At 29.2% G+C, this 25988-nt stretch overlaps 4 protein-coding genes across 5 annotated transcripts; 1 reads left to right on the forward strand and 3 right to left on the reverse strand.

The window, feature by feature from the left end:
* Positions 1–535: 535 nt before the first annotated feature.
* On the reverse strand, positions 536–1024 carry LOC109812515 (protein FAR1-RELATED SEQUENCE 5-like). Its single transcript, XM_020376502.2, has one exon. It carries the CDS (start codon positions 1022–1024, stop codon positions 536–538), a length of 489 nt encoding a protein of 162 aa, XP_020232091.2.
* Positions 1025–1698: 674 nt separating this feature from the next.
* On the reverse strand, positions 1699–4405 carry LOC109816215 (uncharacterized). The gene is made up of 6 exons (XM_083060045.1): positions 3329–4405; positions 3123–3250; positions 2694–2795; positions 2528–2603; positions 2333–2428; positions 1699–2256 (listed from the first exon to the last, which is right to left on the reverse strand). Exons 2-6 carry the CDS (start codon positions 3155–3157, stop codon positions 2155–2157), a joined length of 411 nt encoding a protein of 136 aa, XP_082916171.1. The 5' UTR covers positions 3158–3250; positions 3329–4405; the 3' UTR covers positions 1699–2154.
* Positions 4406–7003: 2598 nt separating this feature from the next.
* Positions 7004–7772, forward strand: LOC109812552 (uncharacterized). Its single transcript, XM_020376542.3, has one exon. It carries the CDS (start codon positions 7087–7089, stop codon positions 7627–7629), a length of 543 nt encoding a protein of 180 aa, XP_020232131.2. The 5' UTR covers positions 7004–7086; the 3' UTR covers positions 7630–7772.
* Positions 7773–17913: 10141 nt separating this feature from the next.
* On the reverse strand, positions 17914–19985 carry LOC109812525 (uncharacterized). 2 transcript variants are annotated; one of them, XM_020376513.3, is made up of 3 exons: positions 19817–19985; positions 19561–19702; positions 17914–19251 (listed from the first exon to the last, which is right to left on the reverse strand). In XM_020376513.3, exon 3 carries the CDS (start codon positions 19034–19036, stop codon positions 18281–18283), a length of 756 nt encoding a protein of 251 aa, XP_020232102.1. In that variant the 5' UTR covers positions 19037–19251; positions 19561–19702; positions 19817–19985; the 3' UTR covers positions 17914–18280. The 2 variants fall into 2 exon arrangements, with proteins under 2 accessions (XP_020232102.1, XP_020232101.1); XM_020376512.3 differs by having other exon boundaries at positions 17914–19254.
* Between the last annotated feature and the right edge of the window lie 6003 nt (positions 19986–25988).

Raw genomic sequence — 25988 nt, forward strand, 5'->3', positions numbered from 1 at the left:
CTTAACAACATTCAATGCCCTAGCAACTATTATCTTTTCTTTCACTTCTTTGAATATCTCCATGGTATATATCTTTGAAGCCTCACACTCAAAGTTATACAAAGAGGTAGTCAACACTAGTTCAACAAAAGAATCTTTAAAACCTGTTGTGTTCATTGTTCCTGTATTCTCTTAAAGCTTGGTCAAAATATTATATGAATTCCATTATTGTACTTTTTCTACTAACATAAGTTTTGATTATTGAATTTATCGCTTCACACTGAGAAGTCGTTCTTATGCGCCCAAAAAATTTATCACGAAAATAAGTAGTAGCCCACAAATGCTTAATATCATATGTTTTAGAAACCCACTTATTTCCAACAAGACCATGCTTTGAAATCATCTTCTTCCAATATGCTTCAAATTCATCAGGAGTAAAGTTTGAATACATGGCTGTCTTAAAATCTAATAAAAATTCAGAAATCTTAACATTCTCACAAGCATTCTTATGCAAGTGTCATGCACAAAGACGATGTGATGCATCTGGGAATACTTTTCATATGGCCTTCCTCATAGCTCCATCACCATCTGTAACAACTGATCTTGGATATTTATTATGCATTGCATCCAAGAAAGTCTCCAACACCCACTTATAAGTCTCAGTAGTCTCATCAGCCAACAAAGCACAACCAAAAATAGTTGTTTGAAAATGATGATTACAACTAGAGAAAATTACCATAGGAATGTTGTATTTATTCTTTTTGTAGGTGGTGTCAAATGCAAGTATATCACCAAAACATTGGAAGTCTGATCTACTACATCCATCTGCCCAAAATAAATGCTTCAATTTACCATCATCTGTAGTTTGAAAATTTGAATAAAACATTGTATCATTACCAGCCTTGCCTTCTAAATAGCTTAATGCAACACGCACATCCCCATCTTTAATCATATCACGTTGGGCTCGATAAAAATGCTTGTAAAGGTCATGTTTTGAGAAACCAATACTACCATATCCACCCTTTTGAGATAATAAATATCCCATTATGTGGAAAGTTCTAACACCAAATGAATGCAAACTATTCACTAGAGCTTTATCACCATCAGAAAGTACATGGCACTTAGGAATATGATGGATATCATGGGGTGGGGTAACATAATGATTATGAGTTTCCTCAAATGAAGATACTCTCCATTTAGAAGTTTTATAATCAAGGTAAACACGAAGCTTAGCTTGATAATTAGTACGAGTGATAGGCCTATGCTTCTTTTCCTATCCACTGTCAAGTAGTGTTTTTTATTTCGTAGACCTTCTCTATTGCATACAAAAAGACGTTTGATAACATTTCCCTTTATATCTCTATGTATATCTTCTTTCCTTATTACAAACCCATGACACCTAGCATATGGAGTATAAAATTGAAAAGCATGGTCTTCACTACCAAATTCTAAACCTTTAATATCATTGCCTGTCAAATACACTACTAGAAAAATTGTATTCTAAATCGGTTATTTTGTCATATCTACATTGGTTCTAAAACCGACTTAGATGAAGGCGACGTAGATGAATGAACATATTTACGTCGGTTATGTAAAAACCGACTTAGATGTATGTGTTGATCTAAGTCAGTTTTCATAAAACAGTCGTAGATGTATGTGTTGATCTAAGTTAGTTTTTGATAAAAACTGACTTAGATGTATGTGTAAATCTAAGTCAATTTTTGTCAAAAATCAACTTAGATTAACACACATCTAAGTCGGTTTTTTTGTAGAACCGTTGTATATTATATTTTTTTTAATCAGGTTAATTTTTAAAATAAAACTAACTAAATTATAAATATGTAAAAACTGATTCAATAAAACTAATCTAATTATCCAATGTGAGAGAAGCCACATCAAAATCCAACATAAACCAAAAGAGGCCAATATGAGATCCTTATCATTATAAGAATGACTCAATTACATCATTATCATTATATAATAAATAATAATAAAGAAGCCATATACTCAAAAATCAAGACAGACCTATCTGAGATCCAAAAAGAAGAGTATTTTCTTACAAAAAGAAGAGAAGCTCAAAAAAATTAGGTCATACTACATTAGATATGTACTTAGCCGCCTAATGCTAAAGCCACATTCACCTATTTCAAAATTTTACATGTAATACTAAACCTTTCAACATGATCTATTTCTAAATTTTTCTAAAAAGAAATTTTCCCAATGAATTTGAATGTCTTCCAATTTGGTTTTCTCCAATGGTGTAGCATCTTCAAAAAGCTGCAACATATATACATCATATATTAGTTACATCATAATAAGCATTAAAAGAAATTAACAATATTTTTAAATGTACCTCACTCCAACCATTTGTTATACCCCCTTCAATTATTTCTGACATCCAATTCATGACATAATATCCACATTCGTAATGTCCTTGTTGTTTATAACTCTAAAATGAAAACCAAATTGAGTAGTATAAGTAATTTTTTTAATTGAGACAATAAAAGACACTTGTTAGGAACATTGACTTTAATTACAAACAACTTACCATGGGGTAAATCCATTCTAAGTTATTTGATAGTGCAGTAGATCTACCATTCATGACATTATACACAGCCATAACACTAAAGAAAATAAAATGAACGTAAGTTACATTATTAAAATTTTATAATAAAGAGCATAAAATTAAAACATGTGTAAAAATTAAAGTTTACCTTTTGACTAAATTTTTGACATGCATGGGCTTATGATGCAAAGAACAAAACCATACAGCAACATTACTTATAGGACAAAGAACCAACAATTGCCAATGATTTCTACATTAAGCCAAAATTAGTTAAACAATACATATATAATTTACATAAATTAAATGCAATAAGAAACATGCACTTACTGATCAATGTAAGGAGCTAAGTAAATTTGTTTTTGGGAATTCTTTATCCTATCACTGATATAACTTATATTTTCCTCTTTCTTATTCCTTGATTTTTGTGTGGACTGGGGCTCTAAAAATCCATACAAGTCATCATAACCATGCTCTTCAATTTTTTGATTTAGATAACTAAAATTTATATAAAAAATAATTATGAATGAATCATAATTAATTAAATAAATATTGATACTAATAAGAATTGTGTACTTACAACATCCAAAATTGTATGATTGAGATGTTAAGCATTTGACGTTCTATTAATTCACGTATATCATCGAATGTAATATAGAACACAAAATCATCAGCACCAACACCAAATAGACTTCCAGGACATATCACCTGAAATGGTCAAGTTGGATAAGTAACCAACCTAAAACAAAAAATGTTAAATAGTCTATATAAATAAGACATTGTCACCTTAAATGGGTTGCCATAAGTTAAGGTCAATGATGCCTCACGCAAATCACATATAGGATCATTACTGGGTTTGGACCTATGAATTGTTGGAATATCATGTGTCTGCTTAGATGATGAAATATGTCTCACAAGACGTCTTGGCCATGAAATGAAAGTCTGTAGGGCATGTCCAACTAGTTGAACCTCTGAAGTAGGCACAGGAACATGAACATCAAATCTCAGACAAACTCAACAACCACCTTGACCAAATCAACTGATAGAGGTACATGGTGTATGGTTGAACTACCCTCATAAACTCTACCAATGGCCACTACACGAGGTGGTATATCATCGATGCATAACTCACACAGACGAGAGATATCAACATGAGGCTCATCCCCCAATGCATTACCAGCCGCAGCAGTAGCACTTGAAGGAGTTGGACAACTACCTTTACTACTACCAGGGCAAGATCTACTTGAACTGGAGGAACATCCTGTGTTTGTGTATTATTGATATCATTTTTCTTGAGCTGTGCAACAACTTGTTGTGTGAGGAGTTCCAAATCCTTGGGGTTAATCTAGCTATGGCTAATCCTTGTGACTGGCGTCGTCCAAAGTACTGACCAATAGTGGTACCAACACGAGCTGCACGAACACGACCATGATGCTCTGGTCGTCCAAGGGTAGTATTCAATATATCTTGACGCCCGTCAGGAACAAAGGAACCCTGTGATGCTTGCTCATCCAACTCATTCTACAATAAACAAATTTAGTTTACAATATATCAGAATAAAATTTTTGAGTAAATTGGTAAATAGTTTTATTTTAAAAAAAAATACTTACAATTTTTTTAGCAATTTGGTTAGCTGACTCAGAAGTCATTTCACCTGAACTTTTTGTGCAAGCCATCATCCACATCTTATGACGTGGAGGAGGAGGAGGAGGATCAATAACTACATCCTGACTAGCACCAGACTGTATTGCTTCTTCCTTTAGTCTCTTAACTTCATTTTTAGAATAGTTTGTCACTAAGAGATCATAAACCCTACGAGACAATAGGTGGGGGGCATCATTAAGTTGTTGGATAGCCTGTGCTTTTTTTCTTATAACCTGCAATAATTAAATAACATTAAAAAAACAATTAGAAAAATAAATAAAGCTATGTTATAAATTTTAAAAAATAATAAACATAGTTTACCTGCCATTTTGGGTCATTTCTAATTTCTTTGAATTTTTCCCGGTCTTCAGGATCGATGTTATACTTATCACAAGGACTATTACCTTTTTGTTTCCCATTTATCCAGACCCCGATAAGAAAAGACTTATATTGCCTAAATCTTATAGCAACATGTTGAAGGATTTTTTTCCTCAATATAGCATTATCTTCAATCTGATAGACTTCCTACAAAAAAATTAAATTGAAAAATTAATAATAATAAATTTAAACTATCAAACAAAGTTAAACTATTGAAGATGCTATCAAAAGGAAGGTAAAAACACATGACCCATAGAATGCTCAAAGGGCAATCTGCGTTGCCCAATCCATTGAAGATGAGTTGTTTGGAGAAACTCTAGCTAATGTTCCAAAAACAGCCAATAAAAAATGCTCCAATATATGCAAATCATTCTGTACTACCAGGAGCAATTACTGAATACCTAAAACCATGAGTGTCAAATCAGGCTGTGAATTTTGGGTGTAACACTGCAAACCAGTTCAATTAGAATCAAAGCTAATGCTTCAGTATAAATATAAAGAATGTAAAAATTGCTTCACAATTGGCTTAGCAAATCGCAATAGAAGCCAATTAGGGATACAAAGACAAAATTGAAAATAATACCTCTCTGTTCCCGCACGACTGCAAATGGAATGTTGAGAGTTGCCTGTCGATGAGAATAGAGAGAGAAGACGACGATGAGATCTTGTGAGAATCTGGAACACTGAAAGGCGTCGTCGTTGAGAGTTGCAGGAGACGATGATGGTTGTGGGTAGAACAAAGAGAGAAGACGATGGCTGCAGGTGGGAGACTTAACGGTGCCGTCGTTGAGAGTTGCGGGGGACGACCACGACGACTGTAGGTGAGAACAGAGAGAGAAGATGATGTCCAGAATTGCGGGGGACGACGAAGAGGGTTGTGGGTGGGAGACTGAAGGGCGCGCATGAACTGGGAGAGAAAAGGCGCGCTAATTTTGCGTCTCCATCTAAGTCAGTTTTACACAAAAACCATCGTAGATCATTTATCATCTAAGTCGGTTTTACAACAAACCGGCGTAGATATGTTCGTATAAGCTATTTTACTATGGTTATTATCTAAACCGTCGTAGATTATGTTACTTTTATTTACAAAACTGCCACCGCGTCTTATTCTACATCAGTTTTTAATAAACCGTCTTAGATTGAGCGACTTAGATTAATCATTCTATACTAGTGATAATCTATTCTTATAAATTCATCAATTATACATTTTCTTCTTCACCAACTTTTCCATCAACATCATCATTAACACCATCTTTATTAATGTCATCAAGTATAACACCATCATTACCTAAATCCTTATCATCACCCAAATTAAAAGTTGGTTCTCTATCACAATTATCCATCTGCAGTATATACCATAACATAAATTTCAAATAACTAATCTATCAAAGAATACATACAGTTAAACCAAAATAAATATATATAAACCATAGTATTAAGGAAAAATCTACTTATGTGAAAACAAAATTCAACCTTCATTAAATACAACAAATACAATTCAAATAAAAACAGAGTATAACAAAAAAGGTTTATACAAAAAAAATATAGTATAACACTAACATATTAAAGCCATAGTGCAAACTCATTCATTTTTCACCACATATCATTAGTCAAATACCTTGTGTTAACTAATTAACACAAAATTTAAAACAAAAAAACCCCAAACTCATAACATAACAGAGAGAGTAAAATAAAAAAATAAATAAACGACATTACCTTTTTCCCAAAAATCAATGTCGAATAGCTACTGCCAAACAATCAAAATTACCTTCTCCAAAACCCGACCTAAAGGAAGAAGACAATTCCAAATAAGTGATTAATTTTTCGAATAACCTATGAAATTGAAAGTATAAGACAATGAATGAAGATTACCTTCTCGAAAGTTAAAGTCAGAAGCCAAAACCTAAAGTAGTTAACGACAATGGCAATGAAATGGTGCAAACCTGCAACTACTGAAGCTACAAAACGAAGAGAACGAAGGAGAAAATCAATGTCAAACCCTAAAACCTGAAAGTCGACCAAGAAAACGAAGCCAAAACAATAAAGATGACCTTCTTGAAAGCCAAATCCTAAACCCTGAAAGTCGACCAAGAATATTGAGTACTTCACTTTACGGCAACAATGAACTAATTGAAACATCTACCTATCGTAAAGCCACCACTACAAAACTACAAATACAAATAACCCTAAACTTTTAACTTAATACTTAAAGGACTATTTTGCAATTTTAAAAAATTTACTATTCATGTAAGTGACTTGGCACGATATACGTCACTTAACCATTATAGTTATATCACGTAAGAAAGGTTTCAAAACCCTATAAAAAAGTGAAGGTGCGGTAGAATTTGTCTCATAATTAATATTAACCAGTCGTGTATATCACTAAAAATATGCAACATTAGCCTAAATTAGAGTTCGGGTTACACTATAAAAGAGGCTTACAGGTTCGACAATCAAATCATCTCTCCCACACCCACTTTCCAAGGCACCTTTGGTTGAGACACCCCACCCCACCACACAAGATGAATTCTTCAGCAGCATGCTTCTTGTTGGTGACTCTTGGCCTAGTCCTCATTTCTCAATTTCCCGTGGCAACACATGCCAGAGGCCATCACGATAGTTTGGTGGGAGAAATTTGCATGCAAACCTTGGAGAACAAGGAGAACTGCATGCAGCTTCTAAAGGCAGCTGATCCAAGCATCGTGCATGCAAAGGACTTCAGTGAGCTTTCAAAGGCAGTGTTGACTTTGGCCTTGAACAAGGGCATGGAGGGGCAAGCCTTCCTCAAGGAGTTGGCAAAAGTTCAGAACTCTCCAGCCATAACAGAATGTGCAAACTTTTTCTACGATGGGGTGGTTATATCATTCAGGAGTGCCTTGGGGGAGTTCAAGGAAGATCCTCAAACTGCTAACTATGATTCCAAAGTTGCTATTGATGGACCTGACGGTTGCAACAGAGCCTTGGCTTCTGAAAAGATTTATAACCCTGCTATTGATGCTCTTAACAAGGAAATTATGTTGCTTAGCACTATTGCATTCCAAGCCACAAATAAGCTTTCGTCTTAATTAACCCAATTTTGTGGGCAATGTAAATGCATGCATGAAGAATCCAAGTTATACGTGGTGGGTTACTGTTTTATTTAGGGTGTCTCCTTTGGTGTGGAGGGAGGTCATCAATAAAATCAAAGCTATTTATTTATTCTGTTAAATATTTACTTGTTCCTTTCTTCCCTTCTTTTATTTTTATTTTTATTTTTTATCAATACGATTTCACATTCAGTAAAACAAAAAATAAAATAAAATAAAATAAAATATGTCCTACGATATGATGAAAATGACTAAAAACACTCTTTTTCTTACTAAGGATAAGATAACAATACTTTAACAAATAACGACGGATCATTTGCAAAAGAAAGAAAGAAAAAACGGCGAAGAAAAAATGGAAACTGGTACGTCGTAAAATCTTCATTCCAAAGTAGTAGAGAATTAAAAGATTGGAAAGAATAAGTTATTAAATGATAAATATACTTTTTTTTCTCAATTATATTTTGTTATATAATAAAATTTTAAATTTTGTTTTCTTTTTTTACAAAATTTTATTTAATATGATTATACCTTTTCTTTCCCTTTCTCCTCTTTTTTATCTGAACTATCAAAGTTAAATTATTAATTTTTATTTTTCTTCTTTCATTTTTGTTAACCCTAGGTCAATACAAAATACTTATTTATGTGTATTATAACTTGATGTGTTGAGATTGTTTTATGTATATTATGACTTAGTGTGAGTTGAGATTATTTTTGGAATTTTTTGTAATAATAAACTATTGTTAAAATAAACTGTATAAAATAAGTTTATAATTGAAAATGTTGAGTAAAAAGTGATTTTAAGATAATTTATTTTATTTGAATTTTAGAAAAATAAATTTTCTATATAATAAAAAAAGACATAAAATAATTGTATTAGTATTTAATTTTGTATTTAAAAGAACTAAAAGTTGAAAATGAAATAATAAAATTAAAGTTAGCGGTGGAGGATTGTACTAGGTTATAAACTTCTTTTATTTTCATCGTGATTCCGATAATAAAAAAAATAGAAATTAATTTAAACATAAATTCTTAACTTTTAATTATAAAATCTAAGCCTTTAATTAGAATGTACTAATTTTGTATACTTTTATTCAACATAGAATCTCGTGTATCTACAATATTGTTAACTCAATATTTAATTGTTATATTTAATGTGACGTCTAATTAAGTATATCGATTTTTTTTTTTTTAATTTCTCACAGCCTAATTTTTTAGGCATTAAACAAGTATTTCCACTCTTTCTCAATTTCTTTACCTATTTCTAACCTACCAAACAAAATGCGAAGGTAACAATATCAAACGTGCCGCGGGAGAAGAGTAGATACTACTCAATGAGTCGATGCCCATTTAGTAATACTGGAGTAGTTAAGCTTTTGTATTATTGGTAAGAAAGAAGTGAAAGAGAAAATAAAAAAATTTAGTTTGTTTAGAAGAGAAAGAAGTATGAAAAGAGAGAAAAGAGATAGTGAGATCCATATATGGCAAAAAAATATCTTTACGGGACGGAGAGATTTTGTAAAATCTTTAGAAAAATTGTAGGATCTACTAAAAATGTATATTTTTATCTACTTCTTTTCAAACATCCTAAAAATCTATAATTTTTTACTCATTTTCTCTTTTCTCCTACTTCTTTCTTTCACACTTCTCTTATTATCAAAACAAAGAATATCGTGTTAAGTTTCATGAATTGTAAGTAGACCTCTAGTTTCGAAATTAATTATAAAATGATGAATGACCCAATTATGTTTTCTTTAGTTTAGAGACTTGATTAAAATCTTTAAAAATTCCAGATCAAATGATGTATTAAACAAAAAAGAAAGTTATGTTTATTATATTTGAATAAAAAAAATATTTCGTAACTTTTTAATACACAAAAAAATTAATCAATGTAAAGAAATTAGATTAAGATAAACAAATTTTTAAGAAAATATTTTTTGGGCAGAATTTTCAATTTATTGAAGTGTGAAATATTAACATTAATCATAATTTAGCACGTGATAGAAAAAATGATAAATAATGCTATAATTGAATTATATATTAAAATAAAAATGTCAGAAGAATTTCTATTTATTTGTACATTCAAATAGGAAAATAAAACATCAAAGAATTAGGGGCCTTTATATATATTGGCTATTGCCACAGCAAAGTTGTGAAGAGTGTAGAACTTCTTGTAAAGTGTATAGACTTTAAATTTGTTATTTTGCTAGTGTACTCAGGTGATAAGTGTTATCCAAAAACTCACCATTGGCAGATATGTATAAATCACGAGACTAGCAAATCTTACATCGTTTTCTAATTATAATATCATTGAAACATAGGGTTCAAACATTGTTCTCACGGGACATCGATGCACATCGTATTCAATACTTATCCTTTTGCAGCTTATATATATCATCAACTCAAACGCATTTTTTATTTCATTGGAGCAAGTTGTCAAACAGTTACTCAAGTTTTGTGACGACCTCTCGTTTATGTAGCTTATCCAAAAATCAGATAAGTAAACAAACATGCCATATCTTTGATCTTTCTTTTCTGAAAGTAAAAGGGAATAAAAAGTCATATATATCCTAACTTGGCAAATGCTTCTGCTAGATCCAAACGCATGTGACTCCAAACCTCGCCATGTTGTTTATTTAAAAGAAGAATGTAGAAATATTTTCTAACAATTTTTGTTATTAATTACAATTTATAAATAAAAAATTAAGTACAAATTTAAAATGAGACTCGTTGAATAAAAAGAGAATTCCATATAAAAATTATAATTTTTATAATTTTTAACTATTAATAAAAATGAATGTCAATTCCTTCTACCTGAAATGGTATTATGGTAGGCAACATGGTAATAATCACCAAGCCCAAACTCAAAAGCGAGAAAGTGGTCCACTTCATTTTTAAATCAAAAAATTGTTTCACGTAATCAAAATATATGAAGGATTAGGAATTTTGAAGCCATATTCTGTTCGAGAATGATGTGACCTGATGATGCTTTAAAGAATTTTCATCTCTCATTCAGACTTGAAAAAAATAAATAAATAAAGAATGAATAAGAGTATAGAACCTTTTCTTTTTTTAGATAAAAAATGTATCAATATTACATTGGATCTCAATTAATTCAAGTCAAACTAAATAAAGTCATCTAATGAAATTAATTTCTTGCATAAGACTTTGATGCATTCATAAATTTGTTGATTTTGTGGCAACAAATCTGATAATATATAGTATTTGGGAAATGCAGATAATACTGAGGACGCAACTAATCCACTCACAAAAAGTAGTTCATCACATTGTAACTAATCTGATAAATAATTTATAGCATTAAATATATATTCACAAAAGTTAAAATTTTAAGTAGAATCACTCAATGATGAACTCATCTGGAAAGGAAGAAAAAAAGAATTACTTGTCTTGTGGAATTATTTATGGTTAATTAAGTAACTCCTTGTAATATTTTTTCTGCTATGGAGGCTTTAACAGCCACTACATGACAACACTACGTCACTACGACCGGATAAACCTTGCAACGATGCAATATATATAATCATGCCAAACTAGCTTTTTAAGATGGGAAAATTATTAAATGATTCTACATCATATGATTCTTAATTATTATGTATCATGTTATCGAATATATTTTTTTTACAAACCATATGATTTTTAATTATTTTTTATATAACATGTTATCGAATATTATTAATTTTTTAAATTAAAAAGTTTAAATACATATTACGGATATAGTTGAAACCATAAATATATAATGATCTTCAATTACTTATGTTAAATAATTCATAAAAAAAATCACTTAAATAACATTTAAAATATTTAGTATTTATAAATAATTAAAATGTTTATTGATTTATTTTAAAAATATAATAATTAAAAAAAATAAATGATTGATAGATTTTGATCTACGTTGTTGAGATATCTATCTTATTTTATTTTATTTTGTGAAAAAAAAAAGGAGTAATTTCCCAACAAAAATCAACTCACAAGAAAAAATAGTAGAACTTATATAACTTTTCGATGAACGGTAAAATAAAAATTATAAACTCGCAAATATTCAAGAAGACTTAATCCATTATTTACCAAAAAAAATCAGTCACATGATTAGTCTCTCGATACATATGAGTTAACACCAGCTCAAAGTCTCCCTACACAAAAGACAGAATATTGTGGACCAACCCAAAATAAGGATATGAAATTCAAAGTCATGTTTCGACAAAGATATAACATTATGTAAATTTAATTTAAGAACAAACCTCCTAAAACCCTTGCCCCATGCAATCACAATCCCAAAATAGATGATCCTCTCTATCTTATAGTGATATTTTGCGTGCCAAGTTTTTATTTAAAAATACAAATAAAATATAAAAATAACTCTCAATATATATTTAAAATCTTATATTAATGAACAACAATTATTAGCCTAATCGGTGAAAAAATTATAAAACGGTATAGTGGTGAGTATTCCCGCCTGTCACGCGAGTGACCCGGGTTCGATCCCCGGGAACGGTGTCAGAAACTTTTTATCTCTTTGCAATTTCACTTGTTATACTACTGGAAAGCAATAAGAGTTTAATTTGTTGTAGTAAATAATCTAAACAAGCAAGAACAATTCTTTTTGATATTTTGGTAAACACTTAGAGTGCAAAACTTGATTCTAATGTAATATTAATAAATTATTGGAGTTTGACTTCACTAAACCTTCCTCTCATGTTTATCACTAAGTTCACAATAGTTATTATTCATAATTTATCAATCACTCTCAAAAGTAACCAACCCTAATCTCTTACAAGTTGGCATCTAAGTTGCTAACTTAAACTATCAATCTCTTGCATAGTTTAACCAAGAAACTAGCTTTAAAAACAATAGCTTAAGAAAGACCAATGGCATTTACTCTATCTCTAGCAATAAGCACCATTAGCTGCTCTATTTCAAGTTAAAGGTTTAAAATCATTTCTCAATCTCTTAAAAATCTTAAGTTCAAGTTAAGGTGGTCAAGCCATAACAAGCATTATGCACAGAAAAAGAGCAATAAAACTGAATAACAACTTAGATTGATAGCTTAGAGTTTACACATGATAATGGGTTTAGTTACATCAAATCCCAACAAGGGTGAGTTTAGCTACACATAGACATGTAGAACTCTACAAATCATGAAGAAAGGAAGAAGCTTGATCTTGAAGGTTCTAGAGCTCTCCAGCCGTCACACAAACTCCAAGAATGATCCTCCTTGATTCTCTCCTCGAAAATCTCACCTTTAGGTCATAAAAGCTTTTATCTTGTGTGAATAATGACATGTCAGCAGAATCCACGCTAAGCGTGAGATGCCACGCTAAGCTTGAGGATAGGTCTAGAGTGAAATGAGATTCTGGGACTCCCACGCTCAGCCCCAATTCCACGCTCAGTGTGAGGATTGAATTTTTGTTCTAGTGATTCTCTAACAAGCTGAGGTTAAGCGTGAATCTAAGGCTTAGCCTGGGGACTTAACCAAAAATTCCTTCAACTTTGAATTCACCACTTTGTGCTTGACTTCCTTCCTTCTTTCCTAGCTTTCTCCTAAACTACAAACCAACAACCAAATACTTGTAAGTTACCTAAAAACATGATTCAAAGACAAAATGTGATCACCTAATAATTTAGATATGTTTTGAGTTAAAAACAAGGTCTAAAGCAAGGAAAATTGATATAAGTACTTCAAACTAGGCCACAAACTTAATGAAATCATAGCACTTATCAATCGTATACTCTGCCAGATGTAGTTGTACGATAAGAGTAAGACCTTGGAATGTTTGCTGAAACAATGCAGCCACATGGAGCTAGTGAGTGAGTACCAAAGCAAAATTAAAACAGAATAATAGGAAAATCAATTCAACATAATTTTTTTATAGGTTTAAATATAATTTTTTTCATAATTTATTGCTTTTTTATTTTTAATCTCTAATTATTTTGCAAATTTTTTCCAAATATTTTATAATTATTAATATATAAATAAATTCTCATATCACTAATACACATTTTATTGATTGAGAATCTTTTTTTTTAAGAAAATCATAAAAAAGATTAAATTAAAAATAGATAATATCTTATTAATATGGAGTTATATGTAAAATAACTTGTAAAAAATAATAAAGATATATAACTATCCCCTCTTAATAAATATTACCCCTTAAAAACAAACATCATAAATAATCTTAATAATCAGAATTATTGGTCAAATATACATATTCTATTAATTAAGAATTTAAGTTTAGGATTTAGGATTACAGATATATATCATAAACAATTTTAATAATAATATTAAAATCATTACTTGTCCATATGACATAAATACTTTATTGATTAAAAAATCTTTTGAATAATTAAAAATAAAGGCTTAAATATGTTTTTAGTCCCTTAAATTTAAGATAAATTTGTTTTTGATTCCTCAAATTTAAAACTGTTATTTTTAGTCCCTATAATTTTTAAAAATCTTGTTTTAGTCTCTTAAGTTATCAATAACATATTTGAAAATGACTAATTAAGATAATTATGCAATATCAATTGGATTTAATGTGATATTTTCACTAATAAAGACACTAATAGGTAAATTTTATACAATAATATTTGATAAATTTTTTAACAAAATTTGAATATAAAGACTAAAATAAGATTTTCTGAAATTATAAGGACTAAAAATAACAATTTTAAATTTGAAGAACCAAAAATAAATTTAAAAATATATTTAAGAAAAAATAAAATTATCAAAAATAATTTGAAAAAATAACAAAGATATAACTCGTTATCATGATAAATATATTTCATTGAAAATAAATATTATAACATAGTTGGATGTCTTTATCATGAAAAATAAAAATAAAATCAAAAGCTTACAGAATATTTTATAGAAATAAAAATGATAAATTAAATAGACAAAAAATATATTTAAATTTATTTATTTTTATTCGTTTTACGTGAAAACGAAAGTGACGTTTGGCGTTTGGGTTTGGGTAGCTGTGACGAGACGTAAACCTTAGTCTCACGTAATCTCATTGTGATCACTCTATAATAACATTTCTTTTGTCTAAGGTTTTCTAATTAATAATTTCACAATCTTCAAAGGGATAAATATCATAAAGAGATGCGCATAGCACCTAGCACCTACCAAGTTTAACTTTCAATAACTTTCATTCATTAATTTATTACAACACTATTTTTGTCCTTTCATGTTACATCCAGAGTGGGGTTTCCTATTTTGCAATTGATGCTACCTTTAATTTGGATAAATGTTTTTCATGCACTACTTATTGCATATATATTTCACCCTTTAAATACTCACATCTGCTATGGAATATTACAATAATTAAAGTAGATTCAATATACTTCCAAATTTAAAATACCTACAATTTTTAAATGTTATAATTTTAGTTATTAATCTAGGTTAATGGATGTAAATGAATCATCTGATAGTACTTACAAACTTTCCTGGTTTTTTTCCCCAAAATAAATAAATAATTACTAAAATAATTTACTAGAATGAGCTTTTTTTTTTTTTTTTTTATCACGCTCAAGTAACTTTAGACGTGACATCAAAAAATCACACTATTATATAAGAGAAAAAATGAAAAGTGACAATGTCACCATATAATATAAAATTATTTATAATATTTGTTTTTAATTTTTTATTCTGTATGTATTTTTTATATTTTAAAATGTATTCTTTTTAAAATACTATTGGTTGTTTAAAAATAATTTATGAGAAAACTGTAACTTTACTTCAAAAATATAATACATCTTATTAATTTTTTACATAATTTAAAATATTTGATATTTCATTAAATTAAGTTAACTTATCATGTAATATATATTTTAAAAGCATTAGTAAATATTGACTATAAGATTATATAATTACAAATACTTAAAAATCCCATAAACAATCATAAGTTAATAAAATAGTAACGACAGAAATAAATAAATTTTCTAATAGACAAATGGTAAAGACGATTATTCAACTCATTGAAATTTAACATTATTTATCTGTTTCCTCACATTTCAACTTTATTAGTAGAGACTATATGCATTTTTTTTTAAAAAAAAAGAACTATATAATCTTATTATAATTGATCAAAAAGGATTACCATGAACGAAAAATATAAAAGTAGTACGTAAATTTTTAAAATATACACCTGTAACTGTAAGTAGTCGATTTTTGCAAAATATAATCTGTACTCATTTTCATTGAATGAAGAGATTAAGTCAGAATTCAATGTCCGTAATGAGCAGGAATTGAATTAATCATTTATTTTTTATTTTTTAAAGATAATTTCGGTAAATCTCTGCCTTCTCTACCCCTACACAATATATCCCCAATCGGCTAAACCAAAAAGTCTTGAGAATAACATTTTTCTTACCATTTCTTGAAGAAATGACAACTTTAATTTACTGCTTCAAAGATATATATCGTTCCACTTATAACAGTCAAACATTCTTTTTTCTTTTACAGTAACACAATAATCTCTCAATAAAAAGATGATCCAATATATATATTTTTATTAATCGATTCAAGTTAATTTTGATTTATTCAACAGGACGCCTTGAAACGTAGCAAGTTTAAAGCAGGTCGACGGTCCAATCAAAACTATACTATAACAACTTGATTATTAAATTGTATTAATAAAATTCTGCATAACCATCGGAAATGTTCGAGACTAGAAAATTCTTTTATATTACCATGAGATGACAGGTTGGTGAAACAAGTCTTTTGTTTCACATCTTTTTATAGGAGAGTAGATTAATTAGTTTAACTGCATTACGCAGATACAGCAGCAGTGGCGTTTTTACGCTTGTAATTATCCCTTTGGTTTTCCCTTCCTTTGTTATCTGTCATCAGTCATTAATGAAAAATATATTATTTTATTTTGAACTCAATTGATGATGTAAACTCATCTTTATCCTGGAGCATTTGTTCTTACCAAATATACTTATAAGATTGTCTTGATTTGACTAATCGCATCAGTTCATGCCTCAAGTTGTAAAATAGGAACAAGGAATTACATATCCGAACCACCCCTGGCGTGAGTAGAGGTTTATCCAGCTGTTAAATTTAATGACTTTGACAAAAGAGTGTTGGAACCGGTTAACTCATTTCATTCTTATCAATTAAGATTTGGGATTAAAAAATATATATTTTATATTATTTCATCCGAATTTGTGTTGGAATGGAATATGTAATTCATAATCTTACTAAACATTTTCAAATGAATTAATGGTTATTTATGATATTTCATGCGGACATGTATTTTTTAATAAATATTTTATATCAATATTATAATTATAAAAATTATATTTAATTAAATTATATTTTTATGAGATAAAAATGAGAATTGTAATTTTATTAAATATATTTTTAGTGATTGATTATGATCTTATATGTAATTGTGTTTTTTATAATATAATTTTTTAAATATAAAATAATTAACAGTTTTGGTAGTGAGATTTTATCAAAAATTAATCATTGTTTTTAATAATAATACTTTATATCAATATTATAATTATTTATAAAAAAAATTAAATTAAATTATATTTTTATTGGATAAAAACAAAAATAAAATTTAACTTAAAATATTATTAAGTATTAATTATTATGTTACACATTTAATGGCAAATAACGATTAATATTATAATTTTAATGATAATTAAATAAATAGTTAACAAAATGATCAAAATTATAAATTTTATAAAATTAAAAATTAGAATTACATATTTAAAAAATAAAAGACCAAAAATTACGAATTAAATATTATAAAAATTAAAGATATAATTTAATCTTGTTTTTATCATATTCAAAATTTGAATTTCAATATTTTAAAATTTTCAATAATTAATAATATATTTAATATAAATTATATATTGTAAATTTAAAATATGATTTATAAGTTCAAAAATATTAAAATGTTATAAAATTTAATTATAATAAACTGTATGTGTTCAAAAATATTTATATATTAATATTTTAGCATGTATATAAACATTTGCTTTATATGACTATATTTTATATTTATAATAAATAATTAATAAAGTTATTTTTAATTATTAATATTTAAAAAATACTGAAATTCATTATAAAACTTAATATAGAAAAGATAAAGTAAAAATGTTGAATGGTTAAAAATAGTTTTTACTTGTATTTATTGTATAAAAAAACATGAACATATGAAAACCTTGAAGTCACATAAAAGTTAAAAAGGAAGAGCCGAGAGGTAGTAGTTATCTTCTAGAAACAGCCTGTAGTAAAGTTGGCTGCTCGGGGACAGCTTTTGTAAAAGATATTCATATGCCCCTCTTTCTTCACCTTTCACAATTTGGAATAACGAAAATACTCTATTCTCTCTCTCTCTATCTCTTACTAAGCTTCAAACTTCAAACCCAAATACATCCTTAAAACTTTTTATCTACCTCCCATTACCTCCCCACTTTTCAAGCAATTTTATTCAACTAACCAAATAATATTTTACCTCTAAACCACAAAAATTCAGTTAATTCTAAATAAGGAAATAATTAAAAAAAAAACTTGTTCTTTCTTTGACGAAAACGAAAGAAAGAGAAAAAATATCATAAAAATAATAATATAAAAAAAAATGTGTATTCCATCGTGTCAACCAGGTCCAGGTGGCGGAGGAGGATAGCCAGCGGTATCTGACCACGTGGAAGGCGGAAAGTGTGAGGCGGCAGCAGCGTCTCCGGCGCCTTGAGGGTGGTGAGGCGGCGGCCGGAAAACCCCAAATTGGGGGCTAGAAAAGAGGGGAAAGGAAGCTGAGGAGGGCGGAAACGCAGGCGGCGATAAAAAGGAAGAGGAAGACTGAAGCGTTGCCATTTGCGAATCAAAGAGCCAGGGGTCGAGTCCATGGAACTCCCCTGAGCCGCTCAGCAGCTGAGAATAGCCCCAGTAGTCTCTGAGCACGTCGGAGGAGTCCTGAACGGGCGCCCCCTGGAGCAGCGCGGAGGCAGCAGGCGTGGAATCGGGAAGTGGAGGGCGAAGCGCTGCAACGTTCTCGGGGAAGTTGAGTTTGGCTCTGTTGCCTCTGAACCTCAATGCGGCTTCATCGTAAGCCCTGGCTGCAGCCTCAGCCGTGTCGAACGTCCCAAGCCACACTCTCGCCGCTTTCTGAGGGTCACGAATCTCCGCCGCCCATTTCCCCCACGGCCTCTGCCTCACCCCTCTGTATCTCCTCCTCCTCTCCCCGCTTTCTTCCTCGCTCCCACGTGTCAAACAACCACCCGTCTCATCTTCACGCGTTCTTTTCTGCCCAGCCCAACCAGAAGCAGGGACCGGGCCCATAAGAGAAGGCCCAGACCCAGAAGAAGAAGACAAACCTGGAGGGGAAGATACATGCATAAAACGTGGCATCATGGGAAAACCACTCGCCGGGAGTGGGACCCACTCCCTGTTGCTTTCGCTTTGGCTTGAACCCGAGGGTGGTGACACCACATGCCTCGGAACCGAACCTAGACTCCCTTCCGCTTCCTCATCGTCCACTCCTTGCTCCGCCCCCAACCTATCCGAACCCCTTTGGTGCGCCACCGTTGCCAACCACGTCTGATTTTAATTATAACTCAGATTGATTCCTTCTGACAAACAAAATTAACACCTTATTATATATATACATAAGAAGAGAAATGGAACATGATCATGAACAACTCGCTACTCGCTACTCGCTAGCCCCCACACCAACAGTAACCTTGTTGCGCCTCTATTACTCTACCTTCCACCATGCCTACACATAATTAACCACACACCCCTACCACTACCACTACCACTACCTTTTTTTGTTTGTTTGTGGCTGATATTCTAGTTTCAGAATTTCTCTTTGGTTTTTGATTCTTGGATAATAAAATAAAGGATAAATGAAGAAAAAGAAAAAGAAAATAGTGTACCAATAAACAAACAAGTATGTGGTTGCCGCCTCCGGTGATTTTAGCATGCGGAATTCACACGTTTTGACTCACGATTAACGGAGGATGCAAAATGGAACTGACTCCCTGCACTTTCTGCAAATCCTTAGCATTGTCGGTTTCCCTTTTCAGATATAGAGAAACAAAGAAACAGTGATCATCTTTGAGTTGAATTCTATGCTATGCCCATAACCAGTCAAAAAATAATAAAAATTTAAAAAAAGTTTAATTTACTTACTTTAATGATTTTGGGCTCCCAGATTTGTGATTAGCCCATAGTAAACTGACAGACAATCTGGTTGAAAAAGAAAGCACAAAATAAACAGAGATTAAGTCACAACTCACTACACCTTTGCTTTAAATAAGGTAAATGTGAGATAAGGCTTAAGTTATGAATTAGGTTGAGAATCACTACTATATATATTATGAAGATATAAGTAAACACGATGATGATTAAAATCTTTACAAAGTTGTATAATTTTTAAAACTCTCGTATAATTGGTGTATTTTAATTTGTTATTATTGATAAATTTGAATATCTAATGCATATTTTAATCACCTCGTATAAAAAAAATCTATCATTGAGTACATATTTATATATGCACACACGTCTCATTTATAATATTTCCGAAAAAGGAATTGTTTGAAAATTCTTTTGTCCAATTAAAATTAAGATTAGTTTAGTTGTAGTTGTAGTTGTGAAGGCAAAAACTTGTTGAAGGAATCTGATTGTATGGTCAAAACACGGCTCTGTGCAATTCCATGCATGTCCGTATGTTAAGATCAAATTAAATCAAACAGAATATAATACAGCATTTGACCTAATATCTATACTATAGGTGTTAGGACTATAAAAGAAGAAAGAGAGGGTGAAGGTTAAATCTAGACATCCAAGTTAGGCATGAACTCAACGACCAGATTGTTGAACTTTAACGGAAGGTTTTTCAGAGGTAATAGGTTGCGCATCATCCAAACACAAGTATTCTAAGATACTGAAATTTCAGGGAAAATGTATAATACTAAAATGAAATTAACAATAATTAGATGATCAATATTATACGGATGTAAAAGGAGATGTACGAATTAAATGTTCTGTATTGTATTGTTTTTAGGTGTTTGTTTCGGAATTATATGGATCGGTGGGGCTTGTCCTTGTAATGAACCCGTCACTGAAAAAGAAAAACACAATTCCAAGTCCTCCACCTAAGATTATAACTACACAGAGTCTTATTTTTATTTTTATTTTTTATATCAGTACTATATAACGTGTGTGATGAATTTCACGTATCACAATATAAATAAGAGATGGAAAGATCATTTTTACAAGTTTCATGAGTGATATAGATAAGGATACAATCCTAATATGGAAAAACTAAAAATTAAAGAAGATAAACAATATTGGTTTATTACCGTAGAATTTGAATAGAAGAAAAGTACTCTTGTGCCACTAGTGGAAAACAAGTCTACAAATTAAGTCGGTTATTTTAGATTTTTATGTGGATCATAGAGCTAACCTAAATAAGACTAATGTAAAAAGAGTGTTATTTCTACCTTAAGTTTGTCCCAACATATATATGAACATTTATACGTTAATTAAGACATTAATCGATTTTAAAATTAATAGTGAAATTCTGGCCAGTTAAGATCTTAAACGATGTAGAAATACTTATATTTTACATTAGTTAAAGTTATAACTGATGTAGAATTTTGCCTAATTTTCAATATTCTATTTGTTCTAGGCTCAAACCAGTAACATGCATTACAACTAGGGATGGTAATGGGGCCTCATGGGGCGGGTAATAGTAAACCCGCCCCGCCCCCGTCCCGCTGAATGAAAATTGGCTCCATACTTATCCCATATCCGCGCGGATATCATGAATTTCTTGAATACCCACAGATATTTATGGATATCCATGGATATTTATAAAATTTTTAAAAAATTAAAAAAAATTATATTATAAATAATTTTAAGTTTATATTTTAATGTCATTGAAATATTAAAAATAAAAATTCAATGTTAATGTTGAACTTTTATTTAACGTTAATTTTGTTGAAATAATAATAAAAATTCAAGATAATCAATAATTTAAAATACATCAATTTCACAAGTAAGTTAAATCTCATCACAAAGCTACAATAATTCAATCTCATAATTCCAAATGAAAGTAAACAACTTAAAATACATAAATTTTATTGGTCCAATCAAGGCTATAAAATTAATCAAATTACATCCAACATAATTTTATAACATGTTTAACACATGTCGGTAACTTTATCAACCTCATTTTTGTAAGAAAATAAGATGAGAGAGTGTAGTTTTAGGATTATGTAGTACAAGAATAATTAGAATATTTAAGAAATAATATTAAATGGGTACTCGCGGGTATGGATATCATCATACCCGCCTCCGCCCCATTTATAAGCGGGTAAAAAATTATCCGTCCCCATTATCCGCGGGTACCTAATTAGCCTATCTATTTATTATCCGTAGCGGATTTTATCCACAGATACTCGCGGGTGCGGGTATTTTTGTCATCCCTAATTATAAGTAAGAATTCCAAACGGATTCATATTTATATATAATTAACATAATTAGTCAACTTAATTAATATTTCATTATAAATAATAAAAATAACTTTAAAATCAACCAAAATGCTAATCTTCCTACAAATTATTTCTAAATTAACTCTAAATCATATCCACTAATCAGCATGTACCTATACATTTCGTACATAATTACTGAACTACTAGCAAACTAATTAAAAACATTCAATTCCAAAAGGAAATATATAAAATCCTAAGTATCTTTTACTAATTATAAAGGAATAATCTTGTTCACTCATATTGTATTTCCAAAATGTCCTTGTAAGGTAACGAGAGTGTATTTTGAAATAACTGAAACATAGAATAATATATTAGTGCACAATAAATTTATATTTAAATATAAATATGCATTTAAAAATAAAAATGAAAAATTGATAGACACTGAATTTACTTAATTTTAAAAATAAAATAATTATAGTTGACTTAACATAAACTTGGAGGATTTTAAGTTTCCAAAATTCACCGAAGTATGGTTCGAGCGATAATTTTTATTAAGCTAATATTTTTTTATTTTAATATTTAATTAAATATCATTTCAAGTAATTATCACAGATAATCCTTCTTATTATAGATTACTTACATAGTAAGATTTACTAAAAACAATTGTCATACAAAGACATATTTCGTGTAATGATATAATATTTATTATTAAAAATTATTTTTACCTATACAATATATATAATATATGTTAGCGTTGAGATACAAAACAAGTTCTACATTGATAAAATAAGACAAGAAATAACAACTTATATAACACAAATATATTTCAATGATTAAGAGACTTTTTAGGTGATGACCAAAGGCAAAGTCATGAGGACTTAGGCTCAAAGCGGACAATATCATTATTATAGAGTATACTTGTATAATAACCTTATAAAAATAACCTTCATAAAATATCTCATCAAACAAATATCACAAAATAAGCTAACAACTCATAAAATATCTAAACAAATACCATAAAATAACCCTATCAATTAATATATTGTTATAAAGTATAAATATATATTATAGTGACACATAATACATATTGTTAAATCTCATTCATAATTAATATTAAAGTTGTGTATATTTATATATCAAATAAATTTATATTTATATATTTGTATTTATAATAACACTTTTTATATATCACTATATATAATATTTGTTGTAAAATTTTCTAAGTTACATCAAGAACCAAGAGGAGCGATACTAAAAGTGCTAATGGATGTTAAACTCAAAAGTAATGAGGATTAAGCCAAAGACTTTTAACCTAGCTAGCTAGCTAGTACATATACTTTATTTTAACTAACTATTATGATTATTCAAGACCACCAATATGATAAGTTAGGTGATAAATACTATTACCTAATTGATGTGAGGAGTCACGGAAAACAATGGCGTGGGGGCAGGCAGCATGAGTAATGCTTCTCTGCCTGTATTTTCGCGGTGGGTATTCATATTATTTTTATGGGGGTAAACAAAGATTTGTGTATATTTGTAAGTATTTAAGAATTTGGCATTAAAAAGGATATTATTAAAAGAAATTAATAACTACATCTAAACCCTTTTAATAATTTAAAATTCGTACAAAAGAAAAAACAATATTTTAAATAACAAGATTCAATTAGGTTCTATTGTTCTAAGATAATTTATTTATATAAATTATTAATATATACACTTTTATCAATATTTATATATTATTATAAATTTCAAAGCGGGAAGAAAATTATGATATATAATATGTTGAATAAAAAAATATTTTATAGGTTTGACCGAATACTTTTGTACATCATCATTCAATAACAAATTATCATTTGTAGTAAATTTTTTAATTTTAATTATAAATAAGTAAACAGTCAAAACTATTTTATATTATTATTGTTTTATCATTAAACTCAAATAAATTTATTTTGATCAAAATCTCATGTGCTATTTTTATTGGGATACTAACTTGCATGAGTATGCATAATTCAAACGCACGGACTAGCAATTAAGTTAAAAATAACTTTTTATTAGTTGATTTACATGATATTCCAAAAAATTTACTAGGAGGTATTTAAGATTTCAATTTGACAAAATTAATCCCTCTTCAACTGGGTTGACAATTTAAAAATAAAAGTGATATTTTTAATTATAACTTAATTATAAAGTTGTGATAGAATACTTTAATATCTTTTATTCTGTCAGAATTTTTCTATAACTATTATAATCTATTTTCTTTTTGTTTTTATTAATTTTTCTAGGATTTTGGTCCAACCTCCCAAGTTTTTTGTTTTCTTTCCTCTTTTTATTATATTTAGATGTGTTACAAATAAATGGTAGATTTTAAAGTACTAATATTATTAGGACATCTTTATTATATAGTGATGTTTAACATGTGTAATGTTTTCTATTAAAATTATAGCTTAACTATTAGAGGTATAAGAACTTTTATAATATTCTCTTTCATTCAATCAACTCATTTAATAATAAAGTAATAGGTTTTATTTTCAGGTTGTACATAAAACTTTAATTCTTAATTAAGTGATACAATTATTGTGGATAACTTTCTATACATAATTTTTTTTAATGAAGAATATCTCTAATTGATAGTTGGACAGTAATTCATTTTAAAGACGTAGACATGAGGAAAGTTGTGAAGACATTAAAATCTGTATTTATAATTCTATGGTATAAGTAGTGTCTAATTTGGGTAAGCATAGGAAGATTTCGAAAATAGCTGAGTCATGTATCTGTTTGGCAGACAGGTAGGCAAACAATGTTTTCCGATTCGAGAGATGCAAAATAGCTGGTAAAACCAACCGCCCAAACACCATGGTAGACTAATAACCGTACCAGAACCCAATGCTCGACACGTGCACTTCTATATATCCTTTTCATCACCACTGCATTCTGTATCATCCATTAATCATTCACTATGCTTAGCTTCAAAGTTGAAATTTTAGGTTTCTGTCTTATTTAACCACGTGTTCTTTTGTTTTTATTTTTGTTCCCTCTACACCCCAAAGCATCCTTCCAACTTTTCTTTCTTATTTTAGGAAACTTCTTCCATCTTGTCGGAATTAGATACTCTATAGCATTCAAGTAAATTTAGCTAAATAATTTTATTCAAATATTATAATTTCCTATTTCAGTTGTTTAAAAAAGTAAATATTCAGAACCACAGTTTAAAGTTATTTCTATCAAATTTAATATTTAAGATATATATATAATTATACATAAATTAAGAGATATAATATTTTTTTGTTTTTTCATAAAATAGTTTAAAGTTTCAAACTATACCTCTTCTTTTTAATTTTACAATAAGCATATATTAGTTATAAATATATAAATTAATTTAAAATTAGATAAAAAAATATAATTGAAAAAATAAATAATTAATGGTATTTTAATTTTTATACACCGCATAGAAATAAAAATAAAAATCTTATAAAAGATTCTCAATTAAAAAAAAGAAAAAAAAAACTACAAGCTTGAATCCTATATTGCAATTGGACTGGATCAGCATTTAACTCACATGACTAATACATGCCTTTTATTTCTATTAATTTAACCATTAGTATTGTCAATACATTTCTTTGATTCAGTGCATTTTAGTTTTCGTCACGGAATGAAAGACTTTCTGAATTTTCAATGAAGAATAAGATTTTCTTTCTTTGCCAAATCAAAGCCAATATGTATGATTTATGTGATCTAAGCAGAGTTATATTAATATACAGTCCACATAAAAATGTATGAAAACTTTAGAAATTAGAGGGAAAACTTTGAAAGGTCAAAGACAATGAATTAAAATAAATAATATATGTATTAATTTTATTGATAAA

The sequence above is a fragment of the Cajanus cajan genome, chromosome 7 (assembly GCF_000230855.2).
Source record: "Cajanus cajan strain Asha chromosome 7, NIPB_CcT2T_4, whole genome shotgun sequence".
Lineage (NCBI taxonomy): Eukaryota > Viridiplantae > Streptophyta > Magnoliopsida > Fabales > Fabaceae > Cajanus > Cajanus cajan.

Bases quoted from the DNA above. Each gene is read 5' to 3' on its own strand.
- LOC109816215 (XM_083060045.1), bottom strand. From the start codon at position 3,157: ATGCTTAACATCTCAATCATACAATTTTGGATGTT. The intron at 2,796-3,122 runs GTAAGTACACAA...GGCTTAATGTAG, and splicing joins ATCATACAATTTTGGATGTT to AAATCATTGGCAATTGTTGG. The intron at 2,429-2,527 runs GTAAGTTGTTTG...TTTTCATTTTAG, and splicing joins TAGAATGGATTTACCCCATG to AGTTATAAACAACAAGGACA.
- LOC109812525 (XM_020376513.3), bottom strand. From the start codon at position 19,036: ATGATGCCACGTTTTATGCATGTATCTTCCCCTCCAGGTTTGTCTTCT.
- LOC109812552 (XM_020376542.3), top strand. From the start codon at position 7,087: ATGAATTCTTCAGCAGCATGCTTCTTGTTGGTGACTCTTGGCCTAGTC.
- LOC109812515 (XM_020376502.2), bottom strand. From the start codon at position 1,024: ATGGGATATTTATTATCTCAAAAGGGTGGATATGGTAGTATTGGTTTC.